The 22,798-nt window shown below is 50.5% G+C and overlaps 1 protein-coding gene across 1 annotated transcript in view; it reads right to left on the reverse strand.

The window, feature by feature from the left end:
* GCN1 (GCN1 activator of EIF2AK4) overlaps positions 1–22,798 on the reverse strand; it is a 69,070-nt gene that overhangs the window by 21,892 nt on the left and 24,380 nt on the right. Inside the window, exons 15-36 of the mRNA XM_055236055.2 lie at positions 21,270–21,422; positions 19,332–19,424; positions 15,854–15,929; positions 15,544–15,703; positions 14,283–14,472; positions 14,060–14,184; positions 13,097–13,275; positions 12,710–12,803; positions 11,064–11,177; positions 10,747–10,945; positions 9,377–9,532; positions 8,770–8,951; positions 7,835–7,915; positions 7,383–7,526; positions 6,513–6,640; positions 6,166–6,355; positions 5,895–5,965; positions 4,649–4,814; positions 4,153–4,347; positions 2,273–2,519; positions 1,053–1,174; positions 737–851 (exon numbers count right to left, since the gene is read on the reverse strand). Coding sequence (XP_055092030.1) covers positions 737–851; positions 1,053–1,174; positions 2,273–2,519; positions 4,153–4,347; positions 4,649–4,814; positions 5,895–5,965; positions 6,166–6,355; positions 6,513–6,640; positions 7,383–7,526; positions 7,835–7,915; positions 8,770–8,951; positions 9,377–9,532; positions 10,747–10,945; positions 11,064–11,177; positions 12,710–12,803; positions 13,097–13,275; positions 14,060–14,184; positions 14,283–14,472; positions 15,544–15,703; positions 15,854–15,929; positions 19,332–19,424; positions 21,270–21,422 — 3,180 coding nt within the window. The remainder of the gene's footprint in view (positions 1–736; positions 852–1,052; positions 1,175–2,272; positions 2,520–4,152; positions 4,348–4,648; positions 4,815–5,894; positions 5,966–6,165; positions 6,356–6,512; positions 6,641–7,382; positions 7,527–7,834; positions 7,916–8,769; positions 8,952–9,376; positions 9,533–10,746; positions 10,946–11,063; positions 11,178–12,709; positions 12,804–13,096; positions 13,276–14,059; positions 14,185–14,282; positions 14,473–15,543; positions 15,704–15,853; positions 15,930–19,331; positions 19,425–21,269; positions 21,423–22,798) is intronic.

The raw sequence follows: 22,798 nt of genomic DNA on the forward strand, positions 1-22,798 counted from the left end.
GACCTGTTTCTTGGCATGAAAGCACACAAACTATAGAAAGATCCAACTGCCAGAGGGAGGGTTGGCCAGGCGTGGTGACTCACACCTGCAATCCCAGTGCTTTGGGAGGCCAAGGCAGGAAGATCACTTGAACCCAGGAATTCAAGGCCAGTCTGGGCAACATAGCGAGACTCCAACATTACAAAAAAAAAAAAATACAAAAATTAGCCAGGTGTAGTGGCATGCTCCTGTGAGAATGGTTTCAGCCCCAAAGCTAAAGACCAGCCTGGGCCGGGTGCGGTGGCTCAAGCCTGTAATCCCAGCACTTTGGGAGGCCGAGGCGGGCGGATCACGAGGTCAGGAGATCGAGACCACGGTGAAACCCCGTCTCTACTAAAAATACAAAAAATTAGCCGGGCGCAGTGGCGGGCGCCTGTAGTCCCAGCTACTCAGGAGGCTGAGGCAGGAGAATGGCGTGAACCTGGGAGGCGGAGCTTGCAGTGAGCCGAGATCGCGCCACTGCACTCCAGCCTGGGCAACAGAGCAAGACTCTGTCTCAAAAAAAAAAAAAAAAAAAAAAAAGACCAGCCTGGATGACAGAGCAAGACTCCATCTCAAATTTTTAAAAAGGCAGAGTCTTAACCCTATCCCTGGTCTAGGGAGCTCACAGGACAAGAGCTGTGGCTACCCAGGATCCTTGCTGAGGCTTGTTTTCACAACAGGAAGCTGGGAAGAGAAACAGAGAGAGTGGTCTTACCAGCTTTGGTCCGCCACGATTCCTCCTCCAGGGCAGCCAGTAAGGAGGGGAGCACTAGCTTCACCCCGTGAGCACTCAAGTTGCTCATCACAGCCTTGGCACAGTCATCTGCAGCCTCAAGGGAGGAGAAAAGACATTCAGGGGCCTCCTCGCCCAAGCAAGGGGCAAGGCCTGACACCAGTCCTTGTGTTCCTTCTGTGACCGATGCTTACTGGGGTTCTATTATGTCAGACCCTGTGCCAAGGCCTGTAGACACAGCTGGAAACACATCTCATAAAGTTTCAATGCTGTTCTCCCGAGCAGTCTGGGCACTTACCTCACGCACATACTGGTTTCCATCCCCAAAGCACAGGAGCAGATGCGGCAGCACGTGAACCACATATGGCTCAAAGAGCTTCCCCAGCATGGTGCAGAGCATCTCGAAGGCAAAGAGGGCTCCTAGGGGAAAAGAAGGTGGGACGGCTGGGAAGAGAATGTCCCCTGGGGGTAGCCACAGAGAACAGAAGGGACAGCAACCTCCCTGCCACCTCCCACCCCTCTGGAAACACTCAGAACAGCTGTGGAACTACTGGCTGCCCCATGAGGAAGCAGCACCCTCTGCCTCAGCTCAAGAAGCCCCAGAAAAGAAATGTGGCGGAGCGGAACGGAGGACAGCGCAGGGGAGCCACCTTCACTTCTTGGCACTAACAGTTAGAAAAGCCAAACCTTGGCCGGGTGCGGTGGCTCACACCCATAATTCCAACACTTTGGGAGGCTGAGGTGGGCAGATCACGAGGTCAGGAAATAGAGACCATTCTGGCCAACGTGGTGAAACCCCATCTCTATTAAAAATACAAAAATTAGCTGGGTATGGTGGTGGGCACCTGTAATCCCAGCTACTAGGGAGGCTGAGGTAGGAGAATCGCTTGAACCCAGGAGGTGAAGATTGCAGTGAGCCGAGATCGCGCCTGGAGACACAGTGGGACTCCATCTCAGAAAAAAAGAAAGAAAGAAAAGCCAAACCTCTCTCAGCTAAGGGTGTTGCTGAGTTAGAAATTTGAGGCCGGGCACGGTGGTTCATGCCTGTAATCCCAGCACTTTGGGAGGCCGAGGCAGACAGATCACGAGGCTAGGAGACCGAGACCATCCTGGCTAACACGGTGAAACCTGTCTCTACTAAAAATACAAAAAAATTATCCAGGCAAGGTGGCAGGCGCCTGTAGTCCCAGCTACTTGGGAGGCTAAGGCAGGAGAATGGCATGAACCCAGGAGGCTGAGCTTGCAGTGAGCCGAGATTGCGCCACTGCACTCCAGCCTGGGCAACAGAGCAAGACTCCATCTCAAAAAAAAAAAAAAAAAACAGAAAAGGGAAAAAAAAATTGCAAGTCCAAGGAAAGCAGCAAGGACACGGCTGGACTGGGTCGCACACAGCAGGGCCCTCTGTAGTACACGTACAAGCAGCGGCCTCCACCTGGGGCGCCAGGGTCGGATTCCTTCCTCTGGCAACCTGGGGACCGACTTCCCAGGCTGGGCAGCCCCAAGCTCAGAGATGCTCACCCTCTCGCCGGCGGAAGTTCTTCTTATCCTGGATGGCATCAGTCAGTGCTGCCATCATCTCCTGTTGCTTCAGCGAGAGGATGCCCAGGCCCTTCACCAGGCCCGCCAGGCCATACGCAGCCCCTTTGCGCTCTGCATACTTGTCTGACTCCAGCAGCTGCTGCATAAGCCTCTGGATCATCCCTCCAGCGTCCTCCTTGATGGCTGGCACAAGGGGTGGCAAGCAGCTGGCTACGGACTCCTGGACCTGGGGAAGGGCCCACCTGTCAATGCTGTGGCTCCACTGAAGCCGTTTCATGGTTGGTGGGGGGTCTGACCATCCTACACAGCACCCACCACTAGATGTCCCAAGCCCCATCTCAGCCACTGCCTGCGGGTGTCACAGGGCACCAGAGAAGCAAACAGGTATACACAGTGTTGTATACCTCTCAGGGTGTACACTACACTCTGCTGAAGACAAAAGCTTCGGCCCATATGGTGCCATTTCTGGTCTAAATGGAAAACCTAGGCCTGGGCAGTGGGGCAGGGGGCCAAGGAAGGGACTCTAAAGACTAAATCCACTCAGAAAGAAAGCTTCCAGAGAAGTGTGCTGCTTTGCCTCCATAAAAACAGCCCATGTCTCTGTTTCCAAACTTGTCAAAATCACAGGGAAATTGGGCAGGGCCTTATAGGACCAGGCACAAATTGAGTGGAACCAAAAGACATTCAATCCTGCCTCCCAGCTGCAGCTCACTAAGCCCAGCTTGGGAGCAGCAGCCCCGAGGCCGTGCTGACAGGTGCCCAGGTGCGACTCTTTCGCTGTTGGGGCTTTCTGACACCATATTTGACCACAATTTTGGAAACTGGTTTTCAACTGTGCATTTTTTTGGTAAAGTTTTTTGTTGTTTTTTGTTTTGTTTTGTTTTTAGAAATAGGGTCTTACTCTGTCACCCAGGCTAGAGTGCAGTAGCACAATCATAATTCACTATAACTTTGAATTCCTGGACTCAAGCAATCCTATTGCCTCGGTCTCCTGAGTAGCTAGGAACACAGGCATGGCCTCCACCTCTGGCTAATTTTTAAAGTTTTTGTACAGACAGGATCTCACTATGTTGCCCAGGCTGGTCTCGAACTACTGGCCTCAAGCAATCCTCCCACCTCACCCTCCTAAAGCACTGGGATTACAGGCATGAGCCACCACACCCAGCCCAACTGTTCATTTTATGAAGACACTCTAAGTGGTCCAAAATGCAAACCGCACACACACACAAAATATATAGATATAAATATACATAAATAGATATAAATATATATGTAAATATATATATATAAATTTATATATACATACATATAAATTTATATAAAAATACACAAATTTATATATATATATATGCATGTTTTTCAAAACAAAGAAAAAGAAATTTCTTTGCACTGTAGCTTAGAGGCCACATTAAAATGCACCTGTAACACATAACCAACACATGCAGAGGGCCAGGAAAAGGCTTGACATAAGAGAAAGCCTGACCTTTTATTTTTTTTCCCTTTGGATTCCCAGTGCACCTTAGTGAATAGAAAAAATGGAACTATCTAGGAGGTCTACTAGAACAAAGTAACAAAGAAACTCCCTCTCCAGGGGCATTCTTCACTATAAACCAGGTGAGTAGAAAAAAATGAAACTATCTGGGAGGTCTACTAGAACAAAGTAACAAAGAAACTCCCTCTCCAGGAGTGTTCCTGACTATAAACCAGGCTCTCCCCTGGGAGAGGGGGTGAATCCTTACCAAGAACTGGGCTTTCCGGGTCCTGATTGTCCAACTCCGCCCCTAGTATCCCACTGCCTAACCACAGCCGGGTCCCAATTCTCTAACTGGCATGTGGGTCCCAGGCCAGATGGCAGGTACCTGCTGGGAAGGGGTGGAGAGGGCAGCGATGAGCTTGGCAACAATGGGCTTCACTTTGGGGTCACTCTTGTCCAGGTGCTTGGCCAGAGAGCCCATCAGGACCACCACACTCTGTCGCACAGCATCGTAGCTGGCATCATTGGGCGCGTTCTTCAGGAACTCCTCGAATACTGGCAACAGCGAGTTGACGTTCTCCTGGAAAGCCAAACCCCTCAGAGCCTCAGGTCAACTCCATAGGCTGCATCTGGGGACAACAGTCCCCGCCCTGAGGACCAAGACCAAGTCTAGCTCTGGACAGGCATCGTGACATGCCAGCCAGTGGCTCTTCCAGTTTTCTGGCAGGACTGCTACAGACTTAAAAGAATTTAACATACTATCGTGGTCTTTTTGGCTCAAAGTGCTCTGCCAGGACTCCTGGCACTCAGCATCTCTGGCCCCTGCTCAGCCCTAGTGCCTGCCTCCCATGTGCCTCCTTAGCGGGCTGGGACCCCCTTACCTTCCCGTGAGTGTTGAGTGTTGCGAGGGCTGCATCCAACATGCACTTCCGTACATCTGGGTGTCGGTCGTTGAGGGCATCAGGGACAAAAAATTGAAAGAGTGGCTTGACCTGAGAGCTGTCCAAATACTGGGAGAGCTTGTTGAGGGCCAAGGCCAAGCCACACCTGGGGAAGAAGTGGGAGCACATCAGGAGGGGCAGCCAGGGGGCCTCCTCTGCCAGTGGAACCTCTGCTGGTGCACAGCAAGGAGAGGGAGCTTGCCTGAGGCAAACACCGTTTTGGGGGCAGAGAACAGCATGAAGCCCACCACCTAGTGCTCACCCAATGTTCTGGAACAACCCACTTGTCATATGGAGACTTGCCATCTGCGCTGATTTTACCTCCTATTGGGTGACCAGCCCTGCATTGGTTTCCCCAGAGAGGAATGTGAGTGCAATGCTCACCCCTCTACCTGCAAAGCAGGTTGTAAGAGAAGACAGAGGTAAAGGAACCAGATGTAGAGTCCTGTGGAAGTGAACACATTCTTCAGGGGCAAAGTGGTATTATTCTTTCCAGTCATGGAGCAAAGAATCTGTGTCCTATCCCTGGCTGATGGTCTGGAATGAAAAATAAGCCAGGATGGGCCCGTACACCACCCTACACTGACTGACACACAAGGCCTCACAGGAGTGGACATGGCCAGGATGAGCCATTCAGAAAACTAACACCCTTGCATGTTTTGCGCCTGCTCTGTGGGAGGCAAGCGTCTTTCAAGGTCCCAGTTGCTCCCAGACATCTGTCTAATCCTCCAACTGCTACTCGTGGGCTCTGTGGAGAAAGGCTGGTAGCTTCTGTTATTGTGCCCTGCATACAGATGAGGAAACAGAGGCCTGGGGAAAAGGAGAAACACGCTCACGGTCACGCAGCTAGCGCAGGAGGGGACACTCTAAGGAAACACTCTAAAGAACTTACTTAGAGTTAATTTTAATTGATTTAACTTTAGCCACATGCGGTTAGTGGCTACATCTTGGACAGTAGGGCCTAGAGAGAGGTGAGGAGGCAGGTCAGAGGCTCTTCTGAAAGATGGTGCCTTACACGGTCCAATCCCACCCATTCCAGGGGCTGATGGAACTCAGGCCTCCCCGGCTCTGAGGGAGGTCCTGCTCTTTCATTATCCCATGCTGGCTCCTCACAGCACCCACCCAGAAAACCTGCCACATCTCAGAAAGCTTAGAGTAGAAGAACGAGGCTGAACAATTGTTATACCTGGCTTCCCACTGATCTGGAGGAGATTCTGAAATAACTCGTCCCAAAGCATCCAGCACTGGGGGCGGCCGCTGCAACAGATAAGTTGGTAAATGCTTTGCAACGGGCAGATCGATGACCTGGGAACCAGGATTGTGAGGTGGGAAACTAGCCGCAGCTACCCTGAGCCACCATGAGCCCTGAGATTCCTGTCTGGAGCAGTAGGGGGCTGAGCAGAGACCCACCCAACTGCACACACCCAGACTGCATCAGGGCTGCACAGGTCACTCACGTAGAGCTTCTCCTGGTAAATCTCCATGAGCCTGCCCATAACCTCCGCCGCCTGCCACTGGTAACGTGCCACTGCTTGGGAAAGGGCTTCGGCCCCCGCCTGCCTTACAGCCGCCTCATGATAGATCACGTCGTCGATCAGCAAGGAGCAGAGGTCTGGCTGCAGGTCTAGGCCCATCATTGACCAGAGCCTGTGGGAGATCCAAGGCGGGGGCTGCTTACACGAAGATCTGCAGCACCTGCTCTGCCAGCCCAGGCCTTCTTCCCAGGGGAGGCTAAGCACACTGGGTTCAGTTATTTCCTAAACAGAGGATGGAGCAGGAGAAAGTGACATGCTGGCTCTCTCACCTCTCAGCCAGCTTCCGGATCTCCTCCTCCTTGTCAAACTTGACCACCCAGAGTCTCCGCAGAAGGTTCAGGCCATTCTTCTCATCGGTATCAGGTGCTGGCAACACCATGTGGAGTTCCATCAGCCCCTGGAAGGGGTGGGATTGGACCATGTGAGGCACCATCTTTCAGAAGAGCCTCTGACCTGCCTCCTCACCTCTCTCTAGGCTGTACTGTCCAAGATGTAGCCACTAACTGCATGTGGCTAAAGTTAAATCAATTAAAATTAACTCTAAGTAAGTTCCTTAGAGTGTGAGGTGGTAAAATGTTTTTTTCATGTGAAAATTAAAACGTTAAATAAACCAGAGAGATAAAACCTCAGAAAAAGCGTATTCCTTTTGTTTAAATAATTTTTAAGGAAAAATTTACTATATTGTCATCATTTTTCACATTTTACCAAAAGCTACTGAAAACTCTGTCACATATCAATAGCAGGAGGCTGTGGATCAGCAGGTAGGAACCACTGTCTTACCACTACAAGGGAATGATTTAGTTTTTGGTCCAAAAGCCATGAAGAAAAGCCAAGTACATGGCAGTGGGCTAAAGAAATGAACTCCTCCTGCAAGTTAGCTCTGTTTGTGGAAGTATCAAGGTCCACATTCCAGTTTAAAAATTAAGTGAAGTGTTCCAAGGTAAAGGAAAAAATACAGTGATACATCATGACTGCTTAGTGTTCTGATTCTCAGAGAGACCCCAACCATGTGACTTCTCTTTGCCTCTAGGCCTCCCACCAGGGTGAGGGACATTCTCTCAAATGCCCATCATGCAATTTGCACTTGCATAGAGTGACAAGGGACACTGCAGTGGCTCTGTGAGAGACTGAGCACACACCCGGAGCACGGTTTCCCGCACACTGGCACACGGGGACTGCAAGGCACAGAGCAGCACGTCCACCTCCTCCTGCTCCGCAAAGGCACAGCCATCATCACCACTGCTGCTGGCACACAGGGTGGTCAGGGTGTCTGAAGCCAGAACCTAAGGAGAATATCAATCCACTGGTTCAGTCAGCAAATCATTTACTACTAGGGGGCCAGAGAGGGATATGCACTGAGAACGCCCACCCCTACAGCACTGCAAGGGCTAAGACCCCAGCTCCAGTGGCAGGACCCAAGCAAAACCCCTCACTAGCTAACAACAGTCAGGCTGGCTCTCTAAAGCAGTCTTTCTACCAAAGTCCAAAACTAAGGGCTGAAAGGAAACTAGGACTCCACCCTTTATACTTGGGACCTGAGGTCTGGGTCACGAACTGAGTCACAGCAACAGCCAACTGAAAACCACATCACCTGTAAACGAGGCGAGCCTGTCCCAATCACCCAAGTCAGAAGACGCAGCATGGCTACGCGAGGCAGCAACTCCGGGCCATTCTAGGAAAGAATGGCAGGTAAGTCGAGATGAGGCTGTGGGGAGGTCTGTAACCCAGGCGGCCAATGACAGGGTATCCTCTCACCCACAGGGAAACATTCTGGATCATACAACCGGCCCCACCATAGAAACCTCATTAGGTTTACAATTAGGTCCACAGGTGCTAACCCCAGTCAACCATGATCCTCAGGAACTAAAAACTAAATTCTCAAACTTGCTTGAAATTCATACTATGAAATCCAGAAAGACCATAAATATATGAAGAGACACTCAACTTTACATGAAATGCAAAGTAAAATGAGATTATCATTCTTTCACTCATCACTGACGATATTAATACTATCTGCGGTTGCATTAGGCTTTGAGAAAAGAAAACTCTTGGTAAGAGTATAGCTCAGAATATGCCATATAATCTAGTAATTCCATGTCCAACAAACCTGTCCTAAAGAAATGCTCACACTGGGGAAGTAAGGGGCATATACATACAAGAGGGCACATCACAGTGCTGCTCAAAACAGGGAAAAGTTAGAAACAACCTTAAGAACTCAACAACAGGTAAAGAGTTAAGTAAAACATGGTACATCCATAGCCCAGAATCTCATGCAGCCAACAAAGTCAATCAGGTGAACTGATATGCACTGGCACGGCAGGAGAGCCAGTGTCTACAATCACGTGAAAGAAGCAGTCTGACCCGTTTTTGCCTTAAAAAACCCACAACACTTTGTGAGGCTGTTGTTGGTATAAACATACACTCTCTATTTCCCCACCAGAACTGTTCATGAGACAGAATGTGTCCACAGGCCCCGCCTCCCTGATCCCCTTTAAACCAAGGGGAGAGCAGAGCTTCCCTGCCAACCTCGTCCACCCGCCCAGGTGGGGTGCTGGGGGAGGCCCTCAGCTGGGCTTGGACAGTGAGGATCTGAAGAATCTGGGCCATCCGCTCCTCCTCCTCCTCACTGTGGTGGGGCATCTCGGTCAGCACCATCTTCAGAAACGGGAAGACTAAGGAGAAGGCTGGCGCGGACAAGGGCGCAGCACCTGTGAGAGCGAGAAGCAGGTAAGATCCTGCAGGCAGGGCAGGGACCCGGGCCACTGCTGCCTATTTCTATCCTCAGGGAAAGTAGGGAAGGGATGGACCAGAGGTCCGTTCTGACACCTGGAAGCACATGGCATGAGGACAGAGACAGCAGCTGGTAGTCCAGTTCTAAAACCAATTCTGCTTCTACCACCAAACACTGCCCAGTTCCAGGATGTGAGTTGAAACAGAGAAGGGGACACCAGTAACAAAAAGTAAACCCTCAACTGGGCTCACTGCAATTCACAGACTACCAAGGTTCAACTCAGAAATCCCATCTGGTCCAATCCCCCAGGCTCAGGAGGCCCTGGGTGACGCTGTGCCTCGAGCAGCATTCCTGGCACCAGCTCACACTGCCTGGTGCCCCTGATCCCGTCCCAGCCCTTACCTGGCTCCCCCTTGCCCACCCTGCTGGTGATGGTGTGGGTGTGCAGCAGCGTCACCGCCCTCTTCACAGCCACCGATAGCTCTTCCTGGCACCAGGACTTATCCAGGGCACACTCTGGCTTCAGCAGGCGCAGGGTCACATGGCTCACCAAAGTGCCTGTGTTGAAGAGGAGAGACCGGCAAGGGATGACATACAGAGATGCAGAATCCAGCCCAGGCTGAAACAGGAGACCCAGTGCCTCATCCTTCTGACTTAAAAAAATCTTTCTGCAGCTGGGCGCGGTGGCTGACGCTTGTAATCCCAGCACTTTGGGAGGCCGAGGCGGGTGGATCACGAGGTCTGGAGATTGAGATCATCCTGGCTAACAGGGTGAAACCCCGTCTCTACTAAAAATACAAAAAATTAGCTGGGCATGGTGGCGGGCACCTGTAGTCCCAGCTACTCAGGAGGCTCAGGCAGGAGAATGGCATGAACCCGGGAAGCGGAGCTGGCAGTGAGCCAAGACGGCGCCACTGCACTCCAGCCTGGGCGAGAGTGAGACTCCCTCTCAAAAAAAAAAAAAAAAATCTTTCTGCTTCGCCAAAATGTCCACAACCTAATTTCTCACTTGATCTTTGTGATAGCCTCAGAGGGCAGGTAGGCAGGGAGTTGCCCTTTGGACATTCAAGAAATGAGTATGCTGACAGGAGACAAGGGCCACCAAAGTCATTCAGCCAAGAGTACAGCTCTGTCTGTGCAGCATCTCCACCTCTACGCAACAAGCCCAGACAGCCAGGTGACACTTCTGGTAGATTCCATATGCACCAGCTGACTTTTCCACTCAGAAGAGTTCCCAGATTCTAGCCTCACCCATGGGAACATCACCGTTAGGCCAGGATAGAAGTCTGCTGAAGGCCACTAAACAACCCACAAAAGCAAGGCCACCAAAACTGCCAGCCATCCTATCTGGTGTTTGTTTCTCCAGAGCTAACAGGAAGCCAAAGGTCACAGGGGCCTCTGCTCACTGCTGTCATGTGGCTGTTGAGGAGACCTGGGCTGGGCTGAGCCACCACACTGCACCAAACCATCCTCACTGCCACTGAACTTCTGACTTCTTAGTTTTAAAACTGGTACACAAAGATCGAACACTGACTAGTATCTAAAACCTACTCCTCAGACGGAGGGCACGGATGTGAAGTGGGAGAGAAGAGGAGGCACTACGTCTCTCCTAAGCACATCCAGCTTGAGTCTCCAAGGCTGCTTCCACAACAAAACAAAACTCAGCAGCTGAGGTCACCACCCACCTCCCCACAAGCACTCAGGGGCACATCCTGTCCAAGCACTCAGGGGCACCCCTGGGCCATCCCTGCAGCCAGCAAACAAGGACTAACCCAAAGCCTTGAGCCTAGAGGGCATGACACAGGCAGCCAAGGACAAGAAGGGGTTCTTGATCCTGGGAGCAGCCAGGGGAGACTTCAGCAAGGGCAGGAAAGAGTCGACCAAAACAGGGATGTACTGGGTCAGGCCGGACGGGTTCTTGGCCAGGATGATGTCCAGCAGTCCAAGTGCCGCCTCCAGCTCCCCATCCAGCTGCAAGCAGAGTTGCCGAGAAGGCAGGTCAGCAGGGCCCTGCTTGTGACAGCAAGGAGCGGGACCAAGCTGCCCAGCACTCTTCTGACTTGAGCGTGTGGCGGAGGTGGCCACTCACCTCCTGCAGCCGCCTCCGGACCTGCGCCTCCCTGTCTAGCTGGGCCTGCAGCATCTCCTTCTGCTTGCTGGTCAGCTGCACCTCCTCTTTGATGCCTTTCTTCTTCTTTATCTCCTAAAGAGGATAGGCAAACCAACCAATCTCATCTCCAAGGAACAGACCTCTCTCCCCGACAGAGGAAGGTGAGCTTGCTTCCACACAAACAGCACCATACCAGCTCTAAGTCTGTGAGTTGGGCCCCTGAACCCACCATGTGCACCCCCAACCTCCCACAAAGTCCACAGCCACCTGGTTTCTATAGAATGGAGACAGCAATAGAGAAGTAGTTGTTTTACTGGATTCTCTACTGACAAAGGCTAAGAGGGCTTTTTATGTTAGAGAAATAAAGGTTCCTCAACGTACTCAAAAGAGTATTCTGACAGCCAAATGGATTCAGAATCAAAACTTTAGCCTCCTCCTGTCCAACCCCTTCCTACAGAAGCTCTCCCACAGGATAAGCTGAAGCTTAGAAAAGGCCTGCTACAGTGGCCTGAGACAACAAGCCACAGAACTCACTCACTCACTCAGCAAACATTTAGTGAGCACCTGCACTGTGCCAGGCACTGTTCCAGATGGCACAGGAATATCGTAGGAACAAGATAAAGTCCCTGCCCTCACGGAGCTCACAATCTAGCAGGCGAAGATAGATAATAAACAAGTCAACAAGCACATAAACAAGATGCTTTTGGGTTACGACAAATGTTAGTAAAGAAACGAATATGACGCTTAGTAACAGGGAGGAAGGGTGGGGTCTACTTTGGATAGGGTGGACAGGCTGGCCACCTCTCTGAGAAGCGCACATGTGGACTGAGATGTGAAAGACAAGAAGAATCCTGCCTTGTAAAGACAGAGAGAAGGCCAGGCGCGGTGGCTCACGCTTGTAATCCCAGCACTTTGGGAGGCCGAGGCGGGCGGATCATGAGGTCAGGAGATTGAGACCACGGTGAAACCCCGTCTCTACTAAAAATACAAAAAATTAGCTGGGCGTGGTGGCGGGCGCCTGTAGTCCCAGCTACTCGGAGAGGCTGAGGCAGGAGAATGGCGTGAACCCGGGAGGCGGAGCTAGCAGTGAGCCGAGATCACGCCACTGCACTCCAGCCTGGGTGACAGAGCGAGACTCTGTCTCAAAAAAAAAAAAAGACAGAGAGAAGAGCAAACACTGAGACAGGAAAGAGTCCTGTGTGCTCTGCTCCTGTCAGAACCCGCTCTGCCCAAAGCTGAATTCAGCAATCAAGTCATGATTCCCCAGAAGTCCCACTGCACCAGGCGCTGTGCCTGCTATCAGGAGTCTAGATGGGTCCCAGCCTTCAAGGAAGTGGAGGGACAGACATGGAATCCAGCAACACCACTTAGCAGAGGAGACATGTGCACTGCCGCCAGCACCCAGCAGAGAAAGAAACCGGTTTTGAGTTGTGGGTAGAAGAAGCTACGAAGCAAGGGTGAAGGGGAAATGTGCCAGACACCAGACACCAGTCAGGGGCATTGGAGGAGCGTGCCATGGGCCTCAGGATGATCCAAGTGAACAGCGTATGTGCAGTGGGAAAAGCCACCAGCCTGAGGCCACCAAGCTCAGCAGCCACATTCCGTGAGTGCCTCCGTGTACTCACCTCCTTCAGCTCCAGCTCGATGATCTGCTCTTTGAAGGAATAAGCTTTGTTCTCTCGCTTCATGTTGGCCTTTTTTACGCTGTCCTGCTGGGCACTGAAACACCAGAGTGGGTCATCAGCCAGCTTGAAAAGCACAAGTCCTGTCAACCTCCCACCAGCCATGAAATTCCAACTAGCTGTTAAGCACTGTGCACCAGCAAAGTGCCAGATACTGGACACACTTAAGTACCCAGGACCTAAGCACCATGCCGGGGACACAACAGGCGCTTCGCCAATGAATGGATAGGCTGTTGCATTCAACTCACAGGAGGCACTGGCTCCATTCTACACGCAAGAAAACTATGCCTTGGGGAGCAAAAGAAACTGAGCCCACAAGTGAGGTCTCACCTCTGGATGATGGATTTGTCATACAGCTCCCCAGCAGGGGTCTGCATAATGGCAAACTCCTCCCGCGTCACCAGGCGCAGTGCAGGGTTCTGCACGGAGGCGGTGATGGTGCTGATGAGCTGTGGGAGGACCCGGTCCGGTGACAGGATGGAAAGGGAGCCCATGGCATTCATGGAGGACTGCCAGACAAACGCAGACATGGTCAGTGTGTGCCAAGGCCGGCACTGGCAAGAGGTCCACCACACCTGAATGCCCCTGGCATTGGCTCCCCTTCTTTATGCCACTGCCTTGTTACTCCTGGGCACTGCCCATCACAGTAGCCGGCTGGAGTCTGTGTCTGCTTTCCTCACCAAGCAGTGCTCCTCTGTCTGACACAGCACCTGATGTGAGGTGATACACTCCTTCCCAATTCTCAATCTCCGTGGTTCAGGTGGAGCTGCCCTTTTTCCAGAGGTAGGCATGTGACCCAGAACAGAAGGATGGGCGCAGAGATGAGCATGGCACCCAGGTCAGATTAATCAGGGTCAAAGCGACCCCAAGCCAGTAGACATTATTGAAATATGCAAGCTATTCCCCTAGGAGCTGATGGGGAGACAAAGCCTGGAACTCTAGCAGCTCTTGTGCTACCAGAAAGGGAAAGCCTGAGAATGGAGCCCACATCGTGGAAAACAGAGACAAGAGACAAAGATGGATGGGACAGAGTAAGAGAGACATCACCTACAATATTCCAAGGGCAACATCTGAACCCCTGTAGCCAGTCATATCCTCGGACTTTGCAGGTAAATGAGGCAGTAAGTTCCCTTTTGTGCTTAAACCAGTTTAGATTTCTGTCACGTGCAACCAAGGGTCCAAGCCTACATTTCATCCACCTTCACCTGCTTCTTTGAATCCTCTCTTCCTGTACCCTGTGATGAGAGGGCCCCCTCCCCGACCTGAGGCCAGACCAGCTCATGTGCCCATCACCTGGTTTAGGGGACTCTGTGTGGTGATCCTGGGAATGATCTGATCCAGGTGCCTGGTGATAAAGGCTTCAGGATCGATCTTCATCCTGGCAAGAAGTGCTGGCCAAAGTCCAGACTGCACGGCAACTGAAGGGGAAGGGAGCTCCTTGAGGCCTTCTGCCTGGCCTGCTTTTACCCCATCCCCTAAAGCCCTGGGCTCTCCCACACCCACCGCAGCCACGGACCTAAGGATGGGTGGTGGGAGATGATCAGCATTTCCTGGGCCAGTTGTTCGGTGTCGGTGACATCACCCTTGAGCCCTGGCACACCGGAGATGACACACAGAGCCTCCTGCAGGACCCGTGGAGGCACGTAGGCCTTGCCCGCCTCAGTCATCTCTCCAGCATCAGTCACCAAAGCCTCTAAGGGCAGCACCTGTGTGGAGACACGTGAGATAATACTGCTAAGAGCCCTGTGCAGGCTTGGAACACAGGAACCAAATATGCTACGGACACAGCCGCCCCTCACTCAGTTCTTCCCTGGGGTCCTTGCTGGAGTAGAAATGGATGCCCAGCTTCCTGCAATGGGACCCACAGGCTGTGAGATGTGCCTGGAAGAAGGAAGGAAGCACCTGTGACTTTGCATCTAAAAAGCCTACGGGGATAAAGAAGGCAACAGGAACTGGTCCAGGAGACCCAGCCTGTGATGGCAAGTCTGTCACTGGCCCACATTCCTCAACAGGCTTAGGGAGGGAGGGAAGGAGTGGAACACAGCACAAAGAGCACAGAAATAAGAGCCAGGTCTTTGAGGGTCTCCCTCCGTCAGGGGAGGCCCTGTGCAAGTCATCTGAGCTCCTAGAACCCTGGTCAATTCACATGACACAAGAATAACAAGCCCTATTTGCCTTTGAAAGGCATTGTTAAAAAAAAAATCAAAAGGAAAAAATGGGTAGAAAATGCTTTAAAAAGTACAAAGTGCTTTAAAAACATAACGTGTTATTCAATTAATCAAGGATAAAGGGGGAGAGCATGGCGGCTCGTGCCTGTAATCCCAACACTTTGGGAAGCCGAGGTAGGAGGATCACTTCAGCCTAGAAGTTCGAGATCAGCCTGGGCAATGTGGCGAGACCCCATCTCTACAAAAAAATCAAAAATCAAAAAATTAGCAGCCACTGTAGATGGTGTGCACCTATAGTCCTAGCAACTTGGGAGGCTGAGGTGGAAGGATCGCTCGAGCTTGGGAGGTAGAGGTTGCAGTGAGCAAAACAAAACAAAAACCCAAAAAACCCTGGAAAAAAGGTTAAGCTACATGTGAAAAAAAGTCTCTGAAAAGGAAAAGGAATCCTATGCAAGATGTCACTGGAGCTCGACGGCAGAGCAAAAGATGCTGGCATCACACAGATTAAGAAAGAACACCCAGAGAGTGGCCCAGCCAAAACCCCACAGCATAAGCAGGGGCAGCTAAGTGGATCCAAGAGCCCCAGTTCTAGAGCCCAGAAGCCCTCACCTTGTGAGAACTGAGGACAGTCTTCAGTTCCTCCAGGAGTCCGTGCGCCAGCTTAAAGCCCCCAAGAGAGGACAGCAGCTTCCGAACTGTCTGCTGAGCCTGCCTGCGGACGTGCCAGGTGCGGCTCAGGAGCACCGCCACCAGAGCCCGGTGGTACTGCCTGCAAGCACAGGGACAGACAGGTCTGGGGGAAGGCCGGGAGCAGGGATTTCCACAGCCAACCCTTCCACCTGCCACACACCCTTTCTCGGGTTCCTGCCAGCCTTCGCTTCATTTGGCCCAAAAGAAAAGGTAAGCCAGCCTCACGTACTGAACTTTGTTGCCAGTGAGTCTATGCGGGTGGTCAAGGAAAAGTCTCTCTGTCAGATGCAACACAGTACACAGGGCTAGGAGAGAAGAAAAGGAGTGGAAGTGTTTTTAAAATAGTTAAGTGTACACATACATACCAATACCCAGAAATAACTGGAATGAACTGAAAATTAACACCAAAATATAAATGTGATTATCACTCGAAGTGAAATTACAGCTTGTTTTTTTCTTTTTTGCTTATTATGCACACATGTATTTTGGAATCAGAAAAGTATATACTATTTTTATTTTATATATATATATTTTTGAAACAGAGTCTCGCTCTGTTGCCCAGGCTGGAGTGCAGTGGTGCGATCTCAGGGCTCACTGCAAGCTCCGCCTCCCAGGTTCACGCCATTCTCCTGCCTCAGCCTCCCGAGTAGCTGGGACTACAGGCGCCTGCTAATTTTTTCTATTTTTTAGGAGAGACGGGGTTTCACCATGTTAGCCAGGATGGCCTCGATCTCCTGACCTCGTGATCCCCCCGCCTCGGCCTCCCAAAGTGCTGGGATTACAGGCGTGAGTCACTGCGCCCGGCCAAGTTTTGTATTTTTAGTAGAGACGGGGTTTCACCAGGTCTACCTGGTGAAGGTAGAGGTTCAAGGCCAGGTTGGTCTTGAACTCCTGACCACAGGTGATCCACCTGCCTCGGTCTCTCAAAGTGCTAGGATTACAGGCGCGAACCACCGCGCCTAGCCTATTTTTACTTTTTTTGAGACAGTCTCGCTCTGTTGCCCAGGCTAGAGTGCAGTGGTGCAGTCTTGGCTCACTACACCCTCCGCCTCCCAGGTTCAACTGATTCTCCTGCCTCAGCCTCCTGAGTAACTGGGATTACAGGCGCCCACCGGCAAGCCAGGCTAATTTTTTTTTTATTTTTAGTAGAGACGAGGTTTCATCATGTTGGCCAGGATGGTTTTGAACTCCTGACCTCAAGTGATCAGTCCACTTCGGCCTCTCAAGGTGCTAGGATTACAGGCATGAGCCACCATGCCAGTCCTATGTATTTTGTTTCTGTTGTTGTTGTTGTTGTTTTGAGACGGAGTCTTGCTCTGTCACCCAGGCTGGAGTGCAATGGTGCAATCTCGGCTCACTGCAACCTCCGCCTCCTGGGTTCAAGAGATTCTCCTGCCTCAGCCTCCCAAGTAGCTGGGATTACAGGCACCTGCCACCACATCCAGCTTATTTTTGTATTTTTAGTAGAGACAGGGTCTCACCATGTTGGCCAGGATAGTCTCGATCTCAACCTCATTATCTGCCTGCCTCGGCCTCCCAAAGTGCTGGGATTACAGGTGTGAGCCACCGTGTCCGGCCCCAGCCTATTTTTTTTTAATAATTAAAAATTACTGGCCAGGCACAGTGGCTCATGGCCTGTAATCCCAGCACTCTGGGAGGCCAAAGCAGGCAGGTCACCTGAGGTCAGGAGCTCAAGACCAGCCTGGCCAACATAGTAAAACCCCGTCTCTACTAAAAATACAAAAATTAGCCAGGCGTGGTGGTGTGCACCTGTAGTCCCAGCTACTCAAGGAGGCTGAGGCAGGAGAATCGCTTGAACCCGGGAGGTGGAGGTTGCAGTGAGCGGAGATTGCGCCATTGCACTCTAGCCTGGGCAACAGGGCGAGACTGTCTCAAAAAAAAAAAAAACAAAAAAAAAAAAAAAAAAAAAAAGCCTGATCCGGTGGCTCACGCCTGTAATCCCAGCACTTTGGGAGGCCGAGGCAGGCAGATCACGAGGTCAGGAGATCGAGACCAGCCTGGCTAACACTGTGAAACCCCATCTCTTCTAAAAATACAAAAAATTAGCCAGCCGTGGCGGCATGTGCCTGTAGTCCCAGCTACTCGGGAGGCTGAGGCAGGAGAATGGCGTGAACCTGGGAGGCAGAGCTTGCAGTGAGCCGAGATCGCGCCACTGCACTCCAGCCTGGGTGACAGAGCGAGACTCTGTCTCAAAAAAAAAAAAAAATTACTACGGCCAGGCACGATGGCTTATGTCTGTAATACCAACACTTTGGGAGGCTGAGGCAGGAGAATTGCTTAAGCCCAGGAGTTCAAGGTCAGCCTGGGCAACATGGTGAAACCCCCGTCTCTTAAAAAAAAAAAAAAAAAAATACAAAAATTAGCCAGATGTGGTGGTGTGCACCTGTAGTCCCAGCTACTCAGGAAGCTGAGGTGGGAGGATGACCTGAGACCAGGGAGGTCGAGGCTGCAGTGAGCCATGACTGTGCCGCTGCACTCCAGCCTGGGCAAGGGTGAGATCCTGCCTCAACAACAACAACAACAAATTACTATGAAGTTCTAAAAAGAGGCCAGGCACGGTGGCTCATGCCTGTAATCCCAGCACTTTGGGAGGCCGAGGCAGGTGGATCACCTGAGGTCGGGAGTTCAAGACCAGCCTGACCAACATGGAGAAACCCCATCTCTACCAAGAAAAAAAAAATACAAAATTAACCTGGTGGTAGTGGCACATGCCTGTAATCCCAGCTACTCGGGAGGCTGAGGCAAGAGAACTGCTGGAACCCAGGGGGAGACGTTGCGGTGGGCTGAGATGGCGCCACTGCACTCCAGCCTGAGCAACAAGAGCGAAACTCCATCTCAAAAAAAAAAAAAAAGAATGATGAAGTCCATTATATACTGATAGGACTCATTTCCAGGTCTAGAAAGCACAGTACATACAGCAGGCACACTACCATTTGTGTAAAAAAGGTAGAGAACAAACATATACAGGTATTTACTTGCATATATATAAAATATCAAGGCTACAGAAGAAGCTAATAAAATTGGTTATCTATAGCCAAGGAACTGGGTAGCCAGAGATCAAAGCAGGGGTATAATTTTCAATGTAGACCCTCTTGTATCTATTTTTGAATTACACTAGTCTATTTCCTTTTCAAAATTTAACTAAAAATTTTTCTAAAACCAGGAAATGACTAATAGTTGTAGCTCATTAATGGGATGTTGCGATTTATGAGTCAAAAGACTCTTCAAATCACCAATTAGTGGCAGACACCCCTAAGGCAATGTAGAATATTAAACACACATTTAAAATTCAACTGTTCCTTTTCTGCCAGGATAGAAACCAGTAGTTTTTGTGTCTCTTGGTGGGGGAGTAGAGCCTGCCAGACTCCACAAGAGCTTCTCAGCTGCCTTAACACAAGAAAACCTCCGAGACAGCACCAATTACCCAATCAGCTATAATTACAGCTCATATCGTAGCTCCACAGCCATTACTGCTCTGTCTCCACACATCTCCCAAGTCCCATTTCCCTAACCTTACATTCCCTACAGGAATGAATTTATTCCCACAACAGCTAAGCTGTTGGCCCGATCATGCTGGCCCAGGTTTTTGCAGACCTGACTGGCTGGTCAAGAAGGGGTCCTCTCTGAAGATTTTCCAAAGAGACTTTGCTTCAATCCCGAGTTCAACTAAGCGTAGAGTAACTTACCATCCTCTGAAGCCATGAGCAGGAATTTTTCAGAAGTGAAAACTTGCTTTTTCTCATCCACAATCAGCTGCCAGAAACTGCTCAGTTTGGCCTCTGCAAGAAACAAAAGGTTACCCCACGACGCAGCTCATCGTGTCCCCCAGAGCTGATCCACTCCATCCTGAAGCTGCTGGGGTGGGCTTTGCTGACAAACCCCCCTCTGCAGCAGGAGGCTCAGTGCTCTTCCATTTGGGGAACTGACCTCAGTCCTTCTGGTATCACCTCCTGTATGAAACTCTTCAGTGGTTCTCTGCTGCCTACAGCAGCCTAGGTGAACTGCTTCTCATCCGGAATTCCCATCCACCCCAGGCGCCAAGCTGGAATACCTGAGGTTTACAGACTCTGGCTTTCCCTGCCCTTCCCTGACTGGGGCTGTTTGGACTCATACTGGGCCATTCCCTTCAGGATAATGAAATCCTTCCCAGGCTTCAGGGTACCAGTTCAAATGTTTCCTCCATGAAGCCTTTCCCAATACCCATCCCCCCAACTAAAAGCAATCTCTCTTTCAAAACTGCTCTAATGCCATATTTTGTCTTAAGCTACGGATATATTTCTGTATTTCCTCGCTTCTACTACGAAGTAAGCACCCTGAAATTTGCTGAAGGTCATGTTCATTTTAGCATTCCCCCAGGTAGCCCAGTGCCTTGCATGGCCACAGTGCGCACATGATATTACATGAGGAGAGCTGAGCTCCATTCCTAACCAAAGGAGTAAGTTCAGGTGTGTCCCAGTGCAGAGATTGGGAGATGAAATAAAGCAAGCCTGGCCGGGCGTGGTGGCTCACGCCTGTAATCCCAGCACGATGGGAGGCCGACGTGAGCAGATCACAAGGTCAGGAGATGGAGACCATCCTGGCTAACACAGTGAAACCCTGTCTCTACTAAAAATACAAAAAATTAGCCGCGTGTGGCGGCATAGCGCCTGTAGTCCCAGCTACTCGGGAGGCTGAGGCAGGAGGCGGAGCTTGCAGTGAGATGAGATCGTGCCACTGCACTCCAACCTGGGCAACAGAGCGAGACTCTGTCTCAGGAAAAAAAAAAAAAAAGAAAAGAAAGCCTGAAATACGATGTAGCCACAAAAAATAATGAGAAAGCTCTTTTTGATGTACTGACTTGGAATCATTTCGAAGATATATTATATATAGTATATATATTGTATATAATATGGTATATAGAGTATGTTCCCCAGCATGTTCAATTACATAACACACTATCTCTGGACATAAAATTGGTAATACTGTTTTTTCTTTCTTAAGACAAAGTCTCGCTGTGCCACCCAGGCTGGAGTGCAGTGGTGCAATCCCAGCTCACTGCAACCTATGCCTCCTGGGTTCAAGTGATTCTCCTGCCTCAGCCTCCCGAGTAGCTGAGATTACAGGCGTGTGCCACCACACCCAGCTAATTTTTGTATTTTTAGTAAAGACGGGGTTTCACCATGTTGGCCAGGATGGTCTCGAAATCCTGACTCCGTGATCCGCCCTCCTTGGCCTCCCAAAGCGCAAAACTGGTAACACCGTTTACAGAGGGAAACTTAATGGCTACGGGAAAAGACAGGGCTAAGGGGAAGCTTCTCATGTTATATCCTTTTGAATTTTGAACTGTATGAATGTATAATCAACTGAAACAAACAGTCCCAATACTAAACCCTGGTCCATCTAGGTATCATCTACAAGCCCGTGTAGCACTGGAGCAACAGAATGAAGGAGGACAGTGACACAGTCCCCTGACTGTATTCCCACTGCCCATGCAACCCTGAGGTTCATCCTGCAGATGACGAGCAAACCTGTGGCTGATCCAGTGTGGTCAGGACCAAGCTAACCCTGAACATCAAGACACACCTCCCAAGGACTCTTGCCAGAGGCCCCTGTCTCTACCATCCTGGACACCTCTGGACTCATACCAGCCTGTGAGTCAGCCACTGACAGCTTCAAGAGCAACAAGGCTGCGGCAACCCCTTCAGTGACGATGGGAACCTGAGTGCTTTGGGAGGCTGCCTTCTCCACTGTTTGGATGAGCAAGGGCAGTAAGTCCAGGGCCTGCAGCAGTGTGTCACCTGCGGAGAGAGGACAAGCACCTTAAAGGACATCCTGATCCTTGGAAATGACAGGACTGAGAAAGGATTTATCTAACCAGCTGTGAACCAGACGACTAAAACCCTTCAGTTAATTTTTCAAATATCTCAAAAAGAAGTGAAGTGAAATCAAAACTTAAATCAAACTCTACAGCCACAAAATTAGAGGCAGAAAGATAATCCTTACAGCCAGGTGCGGTAGCTCAAGTCTGTAATGTCAGCACTTTGGGAGGCCGAGGCGGGTGGATCACCTGAGGTTGGGAGTTCGAGACCAGCCTGACCAACATGGAGAAACCCCGTCTCTATTAAAAATACAAAATTAGCTGGGCGTGGTCCAGTTATTCAATTGATGGATAAGCAGAGACATTAGGTGCGTTGCTCAAGGTCACAGGCTAGTTGAGGCAAGTCAGAGCCACCCTCAATCCTATCAATTCTCATCTGGTACCCTTCCCCCATACAGATGATCTTTGGACCCAAATTCTAAAACCAGAACCAATCTGCTGACCTCTGAACTAAACTCATTTTCTAAAAAAAAAAAAAAAAAAAAAAAAAAAAAAAAAAAAAAAGGAAGCCAAGCACGGTGGCTCAGGCCTGTAATCCTAGCACTTTGGGAGGCTGAGGCGGGGGGGATCATGAGGTCAGGAAATCCAGACCAGCCTGACCAATATGGTGAAACCCTGTCTTAGCCGGGTGGGGTGGCGCGCGCCTGTAATCCCAGCTACTCAGGAGGCTGCAGCAGGACAATCGCTTGAACCCAGGAGGCAGAGGTTGCAGTGAGCCGAGATTGTGCCATTGCACTCCAGCCTGGGCGACAGAACGAGACCCCATCTCCAAAAAAAAAAAAAGAAACCAGTTAAAACTATAGTTTGGCTGGGCGCAGTGGCTCATGCCTATAATCCCAATACTTTGGGAGGCCAAGGCGAGCAGATGACCCGAGGTCAGGAGTTCAAGACCAGCCTGGCCAACATGGCAAAACCCTGTCTCTATTAAAAAATACAAAAATTAGCCAGGCATGGTGGTGGGCATCTGTAATCCCAGCTACTCAGGAGGCTGAGGTTGGAGAATCACTTAAACCCGAGAGATGGAGGTTTCAGTGAGCTGAGATCATGCCACTGCACTCCAGCCTGGGTGACAGAGAGAAACTCCATCTCAAAAAAAAAACTATAGCTCAAGCACGTTTTCTCCCCCCCCACCCCCACACCTGGGTTTGTTGTTCCATGTTTCCATAGCTACTAAATGGGTACATCAGAACATTTCACAATGAAAGCAGTTTTCCAGACAATGTTTTAGACTTGAATCCAAGAAATCTTTATTACAAAGGTTTATTTTTGTTTTGTTTTTAAAAGGTTCATTTTATA

This window comes from Symphalangus syndactylus, chromosome 13 (assembly GCF_028878055.3).
Source record: "Symphalangus syndactylus isolate Jambi chromosome 13, NHGRI_mSymSyn1-v2.1_pri, whole genome shotgun sequence".
NCBI classification, from domain to species: domain Eukaryota; kingdom Metazoa; phylum Chordata; class Mammalia; order Primates; family Hylobatidae; genus Symphalangus; species Symphalangus syndactylus.